We start from the raw sequence: 12,416 nt of genomic DNA on the forward strand, positions 1-12,416 counted from the left end.
AATAGTATGAGAGAGCGAGAGAGGAGAGAGAGAGAGAGAGAGAGAGAGAGAGAGAGAGAGAGAGAGATTAAAGACCCAAGCTTCCTCACTGCAACAATCCTTGAGGCTTCCTTTATGATGCTGAGGAAGTCAAACTGTCTCTCCACGGGTCTCCTCCAGGGGCCATGGGAGGAAGGAAGCTGAGTATGGCAGGAGGGAGGAAAACGAGGAAAGGCTGCTTGGTCTTCACCTGAAAACTTTTGCCTTCCCATTGTCATCCATAAGAAATGTTTAAAAAGGAGAGACGTTTGATAGAATCAAATAATATTTTAGAAAAAATAAAGAGAAAATGAATAATTCCATTGGTTAAAAAGTTCTCTGTCCACTATCCACAGGAGAAATAGTTTGCTTTGGCCTTGCTGGTAACTTCATCTGCCAGGCTCATCCTCAGCTGTTCCCCAGCCCACCCAAGATCCCAGGATCCATGAGAGTACCGCTCCCCTTCGGAGAGTCTCTGCGCTCATGGAGGGCAGCAGCCTCCCTCACCGGCCCTTGGACTCCCCATACGTGTTTCGGGGCATGGACACCATCTTCTCCTCGCATGTGATTCTGGTGTCCTTGAGGATGCTGTACCACACCATGCCTGCTGGCCGGACCTCCTCGCTGCGGCAGAAAAGGTAGGGCACGGTGTCCACACGGCTCTGGATGTAGGGGCTTCGCAGGAGGTTGGAGCAGTGGTTGCTCACTCTTTCCAGCCGCCGCAGGATCAGGTGGGCCTTCCTGAAAGGTACAAGAGGCAGAAATAATTGAAGAAAAAGTCTAGATCATTAGTTAGGACTTGGGGGTAGGAACGATCCATAGACATCTGAAGACATCTGTCTCAATGATGTCCTATTCATCCTTAAGTGTGGTGTTTTAAATATCTATTCAAAAATTACCTTGAAGTCCATCCTTTTAAGTTATGCAAGTATAAAAAATGAAAGTGTTATACCCTTTGATTTAAATTTCTATTATATGAGACCCCTGGGAGATAGGAGATAACCAGCCTTAGGGTTCTGATCAAACAGAAATTATAGGAATGCTTTTTAAAAAAACTTAACAACAACAAATAAAATTTGACACTTATCTGCTAGGCACTGGCTGTATACTCTATATACATCTTAAATGTTTTACTGAATCTTCACATCAGTCCCCAATATTTTTCTCTTCATTCTCATGTAACAGGTGAGGAACCCAAGCAAGCTTCAGAGAAATTATATTACTTGACTGAGGTTAAATATCAAGTTAACCACTGGAATTGGGCACTGAAATCTGGGCCTGAATCCCCACAAAGTCCTTCCCCAACTGACTGTTTGCTTTCTTATTCTCTCATGTTTCTCCCAGTCACGAAATCTAGAAAACTTGCCCTCTATGCTTCTTTTTCATCAAAGCCTAAAAATAAATGTTCCCAAATTAGAACTCCCCTGTGTCCCATTTTTCCCCAGCTCTAAAATAGTGATGACAGTCACATCTTCATAGGTTGGTTGTGTGAAATTATGTATGAGAAATGCCCAGTGCTTCACACTTAGTAAGATTCCAATAAATGATAACTACAATTATAGTGATTAGTATAATGATGCTTCAGGATCAAGACTAAAAGGAACACCAATCTTAGCAAGAACCATTCCGTATTTTGATGATCATAATCTAGCAATAATGAGAGAGGACCCATGAGAGACATGAAAGCTGCAGAAAGCAAGCAAGGATCTGTGAGGTCAACTGGACCAGGGCTTCCCAACAGTTGTACCAGTAATTCTTGGTTTAGGAGGAATTGTGCAGGATGTTTACTTGCATCCAGGGGCCTTGACCCAGCAATGACAAAAGCAGTCCATATACTAGTCAGAACAATAATATTAGCTACAATGATTAGAAGGGGGGATAGTCACCCCAGTTGAGGAGCACTGAACTATTTTGACCTAATCTCATTAAAACTGTGGACACTTAGGCTTAGAAAGAGAAAAAAGAAGTGTCTTTTTCCCAGGTCACATGACAAACCAATTGCACTGTCAGGTGTCTGTCTCCCTTTCTTCTACTTCTGGCTTCTTCAAAATGCTTCTGGATCCTGTGAAGCTAATGAGGTCTCCTCTTCTGCTGTCTTCTCCATGCCCTTCTCAGACCCCAGCAGGGAAGGAGTTTTATGACAACAGACCCCCAAAATGGGAGACTGTGTTAGGCACCTGCATGATGGCTGAAAGAGTACTGGGCTTATATATTATGTTTTGTGGGCATAATTTATGAGGTGCCTTTCAAAAAGTCCTCTTTGTGCAGTTCAGCACTTGGGTGGAATATTTCCTGAGTTGCCAAGAATTCGTCACTTCATAATTACTCTACTCAGTCCTCTCTCCTCTATGGCAAGTGCACCCCCAAGAGGAGTTTGAAGAGTTTATATCTCCCTCCTCTTTGAGTTATTGCTCTGTTCTATAACAGCTCTATATCCTTGGGAAATTTACTTAACATCTCTGAACCTGTCTCTCTTTTTGAAAATGGGACTGTTGAGGGAGGTAATGTGATGATGCTACTACCTAGGCATAGTCTTCCATTCAGTAGGATTCAGTGGGAAAGACAAATGCAGATTACAGTACAGGAGACAAGAGGGAAGATTAAAAAAAAAAATAGTGACAGAACCTGTATGAAGACGGAGGGAGGTGCCAAATAGGGTTGGGAATATCCAAGAAAGCCCCATAATGGAAAAAGAACTGGTGTCAAGTCTTGTAGATGAATACAGTTAGATAAAGAAGGTGTCAGAGGTATAGAAGACACTACAGGCAAAGGCACATAGATAAAAGACTCCATAGAATTTCTGATAGTCTATGACTGGAATACAGCACATGAGCGATGACCAGTGGAAAAGTGAGGAAGCATCCAGTTGGCGTGTCAGCAAGGTCCCAGCATGGTCTCCAATGCACGGGACAGTGGTGCACACACAGGCTCTGGAGCATTGGCTGCTGAGACTCAAGTCTCAGCTCAGCCACTTACCACCTGTGTGACAGTGAGCAAGCTGCCTTACCACTTGTGCCTTAGTCTTCTTGCTTTTCCTATAAAATGGGGACAATAACTGTATTACCACAAAGTATTGTCTCAAAAAGGAATAATGAATCTATAGTAAGCCCTTTATAAAGAGATGAATAAATAAAAGCAGAAATGTTGTCTCAAGGGTAAGGAAGTAGGGGAGTTACTGAAAGGGCTTGAAGAAGCAAAGTAACAGGCTTGGAGCATTTAAAAGTATTTTTGGCTTTGAGAGTTGAACAGGGGAAGCGCAAATCTGGCAGCAAGAAACCAGGTAGAGGGCATGTCCAGGTGTCAATTGTTTATCTTCACTGAGCTTAGGTATGTAGGTCTGATTTTCCTCTAGGCACTGGTAAAGACCTCTTTACTCTGTTTAATAATCTATGAAAAGGGAATACCATATTGCTCATCTCATAGAGTGTAATGGGGGTTAAGGTAAGACACGTATAACTCTTCAAAAAGTGTCACAAAGAAAGCATAGAAAAGCTTACACAGTACTCGATAAAAAGGAAGAAACTATCATCACCACAATGAACACCACCACTTCCACTATCATCACTAGGTTATTAAGTATTCTTCGTATGTCTGGCACTGGGGATATGTCAGGATTGGTTTAAGCCTTAAATGTCCTCAGAAGGCAGTGGCAGGAGAAAGAGAGATATTAATGGTCTGTAATTTGAGGGAAGGGTGCTGCTTTGGAAAAGGCAGGAGGGACTATGGGAGTATAAATGGGCAGCTAGTCAATAATTTCGGACTCGGAGAAGTCATCCCAAAGGATTTCACAGATGAGCCAGATCTTCCATAATGAAACAAATGTTAGGCAGAGGAAATAGGCCATCCCGAATGAGACCAAAGAGAAAGTAAACCACCAGTCATTTAAAATGGCTGGTTACAAATAATGAGTGGGAAGCCAGGGAGCTTATCAAACATCGGACCATCCTGGTTCTGCCATGTCAGGGAGAAGCATGTGAATGTTAATCTTTGGGCAATAGAGAGTCAAAGTGATTCGGGCAGTCACAAAAAAATAGTAAACATAAAATAAAGTCAGAAAGCACAATTATTCCAGCATGTCCAAATGCTTTGGTTACAAAGGCACAGCCATTTCCTCAGAGAGAATCTTGGAATTCGACTGGACAAAGCCTCCTTTTGTACAGATGGAAGAACTGAGGTCTGAAGTGACAAAATGAAAGTCTTAAGTTAATAAGGGACAAATCTAGAACAAGATTCTTGATCACACAGAGCAGAGGTGGCAAACCTGTGGCACCCATGCTGCAGCGGGCTGTTTGCATCACCGAAAGCTCTAAAAGGTTCACCATTGTGGCATAGAGTCAAGGATCTCTGAAGTCCCTCATTCAAGTCCCGACTCTAACTTAACAATAATGTAGATAATGAGCAAGTTCCCAGTGCCATTAACTCTTAGTTACCGCATCAGTAAAGCAGAAATAACAGTGCAGCTGCCAAGATAAAATAAAATGGGTAATTTCTTAGCTCTCAGTGAATGCTATGATTCAAAATAGCATTTATATTAGGAAGGACATAGATTTTAGCGCCCATATGTCCAAGTCGCTTGACCTCTCTGAGCCTCAGTCTCCTCACTTATAAAATGAGAATGGAGACGCCTACTTTGTACAGCAGTTATTGAGCTCAAAGGAAATGACTAACATAGGCATAAAGCATAAAGCTTAGTATACAGCAGACACTAAACCAGTGTTTACAAAGACAACAAAGGCAGGAAAATTCAGAAGGGAAAGCAATAGAAAGAAGGACTGGAGGAAGGCTGGAAAGGAGAAAGCGGTATGAAACAGACCAAAGGTGAGAGTGCTGGGTAATAAATTGTAGGAAGTGGAGACCCATAAATCAATGGTTAGGCATGCTTTCCCTGGAACGGAAATCATAGGTCAGGGTGACCACTTTTCTCAAATACCAGAGATGAAATCTTCCTCACTGGGAAGCAAAAGGTGGAAAGGGGACACCATACATGAATTTATTGTATATGAACAGGCATGAATGATAGAGAGAGCTTGTGAAGGAGTAAAGGGCTGGCCCTGAATGCCACTTCTCCCGAAATAGTAGAAACTTTTACCAACCATTCTATTCCAGAATACTTACCCAATCAGCTGTTGACACAGTTACCAGACAGACACCTAATTTCTAAGGGAGACTTGCAGGAGGGGAAAAGAAAAGACTTGAGCTTTAATGTCTCAGTGTTAGCTGACCCTGCACTTAGTGAGAGGCAAGAGCATCACACAGTTGCAAAAAACTGGAACACAACTTCCTGAAGAGGAGAGGGAAGATTAAAGGAAGTAATGACCTCATTCATGCAGCCCTAGTAAGGCTGCTTCTAGAGAATCCTGGTCAGTTCTGGTACGAAGGATGTATGCAAACAGTAGGCAGATCATCATGCAGGAGGGTGCCTTAAAAACAATCCTGCTGAGGTGGAAACATGAATAGAGAGTAAGATAAGATCTAGACTAATGATTATGTTCTAGCAACTGAAGACTTCAAGCCAAAAAGCTGAGGAATAGGGATGCCAGTGACTGTAGGTGACTCCCTCCATGCCAGAAGTAGTTCCTGTGTATTGAATGGAAAACACTTATCTGGGAAGTTAAATTTAACCCACGTTGCAAATCTTGATTGTATACCTTATTCCCAGTCTGCTGGTGGTCAAAGTGAGCCTGTGACCAGTCATGTGACCTAATCAGAGTGACAAAATACTAGAATGGAGTCTGTCTCAAATCTCTGTCACAAGGCACTCAAGTGTTATTGATGAAGCCTCCTAAAATTGACAAAATAAAGTTTGCTTCAACACCATAACATTAAAGAAACACTAAAATGATACTCTTTAATATGGCAGTAGATGCCCCATTACTGAAGGTGATCAAATCAAGTGTGTTGTAGAAAGGAGTCTGCTGGTAATGTAAGTTGGAATAGGTGCTTGTTGGTATGGTGTTTGTGTGCTTTTTATGTAAAAGGAATGCAGGCTTTGATTCACGGTGAAAATACCACTGGACTTGCATTGGATGCGCAGTTCACAAAGAACCTGATAAGACACAATTGTCAAATCACTGAGTTCCTCAGAAGAGAGGACTACACTTGTGGAGGTTCTATTCATACTTCAAAAGTGATGCTGAAATTTTATATTTGGGGTGTCTTTCAGACCTTTCTCAGTATCATAAGCCATGTTTTACCCTAGGTTGCTGCAGCGTTTTATTTCCCTTTTGAGGTCCGTAATACAGTCTTTCTTAGTTATGTACATATCTTGAAATGCAATGTATTACATTGAAGAAGATGTTAGACATCAAAACACAATATTTTGAATTTGGGCACTAACTCCTATTACCTGTATAACCTTACACAATTTATGTAACCCCAATCTGTTGCTTAATCTTCAAAACTTATTATTCAGGGGTTGAAATGAAATATAAATGACTGGCCCCACAATAGGCACTCAAATAATATTTCCTAGGTCCTTTTTTAACAGTGTATGTTTCCTTTGGTGTCTAGCTCCTAACTGTGCAAGAAGGATTATTAAATGTGAATTAGGGTACTGGAAAGGACCAAAGGGAATGGAATCAATATGAGAAAATGAAAAATAATGGAAACAAAAGTCTTTGTAGATTGGGAGGGAGGGAGGGGGTGATGAGAGGGCAGGGGAATGCGAAAAAGTAAGAACCAAGATTGATTATGTAAAGGTACAGATTTCCAACAATGAATGTCATTATATTGTATACATTAAATGTACCAATAAAATTAATAAAAGTTTTTTAAAAAGTTAAAAATGTGAATTGACTTGGCCTGAGGAAATTTTTAGGCCTAAACTTTCAAAATACAGCAATTCTCTAGCAGGGTTTAATAAAGAGAATGAAATGGTACAAGAGCATCATGTGGACCCATGGAAATAATCATGTGAGTAGGCAAAAGGCTTATACAAATTCATCTGCAAAAACAAAGAAATTGAAATAAATTTAGTTGGTGTTTAGTAAAGAAATCAACTACTGACTAAACAATACATTTATCAAAAGACAATACATTGGTATACGCTTCCATAGAGATGAGGTTGTAGATACAAGCACATCATTAAGCTTCTGTTTCTCTTCTCCCATAAATATTCATACTCATATCCATATCTTTAGATGGAGAGATGTGTTTACACTGTTGAGAATTTGTGCTGAGGTAGGGCTGGGATTGTAAGGCTCAAAGGTACAAAATTTTCACTTTCTGTTTTGTATACTTCTGTGTCATTTGTATGCCATAGAACGGGCAAGAATTATTTTAGAACAAGATGAAGCAAGGTACTCTTGTTTTGAAGACATAAATATGCACACATATATTAAAGCTAGTGTGATAAATTTATGTAATGCGACTGTGGGCTTTATGGTTTCCCCATTAACTGGGATTATTTTCAGAATAAACCTACACTAAAGTTTTAGTGTCAGATTACCCTACCAAAACAAAACAACAACAACAACAACAAAACCCAAAAAACCAGAAAGTCAAAAAACTCAGATACTATCTGTGAATATACATCCTCAACATCAGGTTTGAAATACAAACAAAAATGTTTGTATCTGCCTTGCTTTCCTCATTATCCCCTCATAAGAAACCATGGGACCTTTTTGATAATTCATTTCTTGACTGATGGCAAGAATGACTAACTCAAAACTGTTTCAGTTTGGCTGAGGGATTCCAAGACGATAACTAATCAGTGAGGAAACAGATCCAGAAGACTCTTGTTCAAAATCATAGGGTGCTTTGTTAGTATTTTTCCATTCTAAGCTCAGATGTGAAAGATGTGATTTACTAACAGCCATTTTCATTTCAGAAATGTCAATATATGCATAAAAATGAAAGTGTATCTGAGATTACAGGAATATAGCTTCAGAGCCTTAGTCTGCCCTTTCCCCCAGTATCATAAAAATTCCAAGAGAGTTAACCCAAGATACCAAGTAAGTTAATCCAAGGGTTCAAAAGTGTTAATCCAAGAAACTAATACAAGCATGGAAAAATGTATAGGGACATCCTTATTTTCACTAAGGGTGCAGCAATGGGTATGTTAATTTCAAAGAGGAAAAGTGCCTTGTCTCGCTATGTTGATAAACATCTCAGGCTGAACCAAGCTTGTGATCATTTCTGGGATCTGTTAGTAATGTCTGCCATGGAAGTAAAAGGGACTGACAGCATAAATATACCATTCCTAGTCTGGACAGATCAATTTCACTGAAAATATTCTCTTCAAGCACTTCCTTTCTTCTCTGTATCAATTTGGTTAAACATAACTGAAAGTTTACAGGAGCCCCAATGTGGCCAAGGATGCTCTGACCTGAGCAAATTCTGGTCCGTGGCCACCCATGAGCTCAGTTTTTCAGTCTTCTAATAGGAACCTTATGGCTGGAACAACTGGGTGTCAGCAGGTCCTCTTTGAGCAGCTGTTTTCAGTAACCTATAGTTGCCATGAAAACACTGGTCTGATAGATTTATTAGACAGAGGTAAGATATGCGCTTTTGTCACTTTCCTCACTAGGAATTATATGGAGATATGTAACCACAGATCCAGGGAGGAGTTGAAAACATTTTGGAGTGTGGTCATTACAAGGGCTAAGAAATCCTGGTAAAGTTCATCCCATGATGCAAGCCTCAGTTTGCTCCTGGAAAACCTTAGTCAACCTAGGACCCAAGAAATAGGATGTGTGGGGGCCGCTGGTAAAATGACAGTCATGGTGCATCTGCTCTCTATCTTGATGACCTTCAGGTTTTCTGGTTCCTTGGTTTCCCAGCTGGAAAAGGCTTTGGAGTTAAGCTCTTTTATGATATAAATGAGTCTAGAATGAGGATGGAACTTGTCCACAGTAAGTAGGTGACAAAGCTGGGGCACACCATATGCCCCCAGGTATCTTACTCTCTTACTTTACACTTTCATATTCTGTACACTTGCTAACCCTTCAGAGGGAGAGCATATTTAGTCAAATTCTTCCTGTTTTAAAAACCTTTGCATGGCTTCTAGCAAACAGAACAAACTCCTTGGTGTGACTTACAAAAGTCACCATGATCTGACCCTTAGTAAACTCTCCGATCTTTTCACTTTTCTTTTTCTCTCAACTTGAGCTCCCCACTCCAGTGATATTTTTTACAGTTCCTCACTAAAGTATATTCTCTTACTTCACCCTCTCTCATCTTTGCACTGGTTGTTCTTTCTGATAGAAACATCCTTCCCCTTGCACCTGAAAGACTCCTATACAATGCTTGATAAGCATTAACCACTATTTTTCTCCAGAGATTCTTCTTGAGCTCCAGGTTTGGATTGACATCTCTAGCTATCTTCATTGGAAACGTGTTAAGTGTGTTTGCTGAACCAGCAACATTGGTGACACCTGATAGCGTGTGTTAACTGTAGAATCTCTGGTCCATCCCCTACCATTAAGTCAATACATTTGAACAAGGTGCCCAGTAGATTCTCATACACATTAACATTTGAAAAGTACTTCTCCAAAACACCCTTCCATCCTCCTCCTTATAGCATGTGTCTTGTTCCATTGCAACAGTCTGATGATGAGTCTTTCCTCACTAGATGATGGTCTTTGTGGGCAAGTCATGATCTTCTTCGTTCCCTTATTTCTAGCACGGGGCCTGGTGCAGAGTCAATTAACGAAGTAGGGTTTCTTCAGTTCTCTAAATATATGCTAGAACACTGCATTTTTTACATTGTTAGGTGACCTTAGGTTTCACAGAATTCATTTGTTTCCAACTGTGTTCTATATATCCTTGAGAGCTCAGAGAGACTTAAGGAATCTGTGGGGTTATAAGGATAGGGGAGCATAGAAGAGATCCAGCAAGTGGGGCTCTAGGTACCCACTCTCACTTTTAGGGAACTACTATGTGATCCTCTGGTCCTCACATTTACAGACTCCTTCCATTAGCCAATTATTCTGCAGGTAATTATTCATTACCTACTTATAAAACTAGTAACCAGCAGTGCAAAATGACACTTTATAAGATAGGAGTATTTTACTTAAGAGAAAAATGGCAAAGGGCGAGAAAGGAACAAAAGTGGGTTATGTACACGTACCATCTCCCGACAATTAATGCAATCATTGTCCACTACAAACATGTACTAATAAAAAATGAATAGAACATAACCACTAATCATGTACAACTTACATGGTAGTGGGAAGAGAGGTAATGCATAAGTATGCCCATAAGCAATAGCACTGAAACCAGTGAGTTCAATGAGAGAATTAAAACATGAGGTTGCAATATCAAGTGGACAGACATTTTAGAGAATTCTCTTAGGTGGCAGTGTATCTAAGACTTCAGGTTCTATGTAAGATATACTTAGGAAAAAGTAATTCCACTGATAAAAATAATTGGCTGCATGAGTTCATCCTGATCATTTTATAGACAAGTTTGAAAGCCAGAAAGGGGCAAGCACAGAGTTGCATCGTGAGTTTATTAGCATAACCAAGATGGATTAGGAAGCTACTTTTTTGACTCCTGCTGACATGAGAATGTGGGCTGTTGGTGCAATCTCAGATCCCTTCTGGGAGGCTAGAAAGGCCAGGGAAGGAGGAAGGTGGGTGACATGGGTTGGGATTGGTGGGCAGTGGTTGGGTGCTGGCTGATGGGAGGTAGTGGGTTATCACAATCCATTACCGAGTCAGTTGCTCTGCCTCTCTGGGCGGCCAGGAGGCATTTCTGGAAGATTTATGTCTGGGTGGGTCATAAAGGATCCTAGCATGTTGTAAAGACAAAGTCAGGAATGGAGCTCTGGTTTAACTTGCACCCAAACTCCCTAAACCCTGTGGGAAAGCCCAATAAAGTGGAATGCCTTATTGGTTCAGGGGCAAGATGGCAGCCAAGATGACTAACACAGAGACTTTCATCTTGGGGCTCTGTGCTTCTGCCTGCCAGTCCACTTCTGTTAGCTTTTATCTAAAGAAACTTCCTTTCATGTGAAATGGAGAGAGTTAAAGTCCAGGATTCAACAGGACTGATAAGGCCTGCCCTTGAGGAGATCACTTTTATCATTTAACTAAGCTCACATTTAATCTCATTTTATCCCTCAAGGGCCTCAAATTCTTAGAAGATCTTTCCAAGTGTTTTGAGGGCGTGGAGTGAGAGTTAAAGGCAGAACCAACTGGGAGGCCAAACTGAGCATCTCTGGGCAGCTCACACAGTCCCAAGGGACCACCATTTCCTCATCATCCAAAAATTAGGATGAGTGTCCTACAGCTTCATTTGGAGGGGTTTAAAGCACATAGTACCATCCACTCACTATTTCACCAATTCTTTCCAGTTCTTTTCAGTGGCGTTAATGTTACCCAGCCAGCTGAGGATATTACACTGCCTCCCTGAGACTACCACAGAAGCAGTCAGGGCCTGACTGCCTTCCACTTGCCTGAACTCCTCTACCCCTTGCTTCCCACTGCAGCCAGAAGGATCTTTCTATCTTGAAGGTCCCTCCCACCCTCTAACCTCCCCCCTCTCAGTGAGAAAACACTTGAAAAGCTATTACCCTAGGGATATAATCCAAACTCCTTAACCCTACTTAAAGGGCATTCAAGATCTGGCCCCTGGTGACCTCTGCCTTCTTATCTCTTACCTCTCCTGCTGTTAAGACACTTTGCTGCAACTGGAAATTCTTCAGTTCCTCTAAACTCTGTGCTTTCTGAAAGGTAGGAGTTTCTCTGGGTTAGAGGGAAGGATTTGCAGTGATACTTAAGGTAATTGCTAATCCAATACTGAAAAACAGTGAATCAACTTTGTAAAAGTGGTTAGATGGCCTTCATCATTCTCTTCCCCTCCTTCAGATGACTTTCAAAAAATATCTTGGTTTGGGGCTATGTCTTTAACACTTCCCTTGTTAATCTACCTTTTATTTTATTTTTATTTTTATTTTTATTGAGTTTATTGGTACCATCTAGGTGTACAGTACAGTTACATTCATCATTGGGATCCTGTACCCTTACATGATAGGTCTTGATTCTCATTTTTTCCCCTTGTCCCTGCCCTCCCTTCACCCACTACTCCCCTCCCCATTTACAAACACTTTATTTCCATTTTTTTCATTTTCTCATATTTTTTTCCTCTCCCTTATTACCTTTCCACCACCCTTCCCACTTTCCCTACACCTTTAGTCGTTTATTTCCTATTTCACATTATTAATTATCTCATTAGGATCCTGTGTACTATTATAGTTTTTCACACCAGAGAAACTATTCGGTATTTCAGTTAAAGAAATCTCTGCATGAACATTAAAAATAGGGAATCTTAAAATAAAACTAAAAAGGAAAGTAAAAGAGAAAAGGCAATGATGTAAAATTAAAATAATCCTTAATTCTGAAGATCAAAATGGCCCCTAAACATATTTAAATTGCTTCTTGCTCTTGTAGTCTTAT

General features: G+C 40.6%; 1 protein-coding gene across 5 annotated transcripts in view; it reads right to left on the reverse strand.

Annotated features, from left to right (window-relative positions):
- Positions 1 to 14: 14 nt before the first annotated feature.
- Positions 15 to 12,416, reverse strand: part of Astn2 (astrotactin 2) — a 770,953-nt gene continuing 758,551 nt past the window's right edge. For 4 of the 5 annotated variants that reach the window (XM_010639452.2, XM_010639450.2, XM_010639451.2 and 1 more), the window contains one exon: positions 15 to 759. In XM_010639452.2, coding sequence (XP_010637754.1) covers positions 522 to 759 — 238 coding nt within the window. In that variant the 3' untranslated portion in view covers positions 15 to 521. Of the gene's footprint in view, positions 760 to 11,614; positions 11,687 to 12,416 lie in introns of those variants that run through there. The other variant, XM_033758953.1, reaches the window with a different exon arrangement.

Source organism: Fukomys damarensis, unplaced genomic scaffold, assembly GCF_012274545.1.
Source record: "Fukomys damarensis isolate Sample0158 unplaced genomic scaffold, DMR_v1.0_HiC HiC_scaffold_36, whole genome shotgun sequence".
Classification (NCBI taxonomy): domain Eukaryota; kingdom Metazoa; phylum Chordata; class Mammalia; order Rodentia; family Bathyergidae; genus Fukomys; species Fukomys damarensis.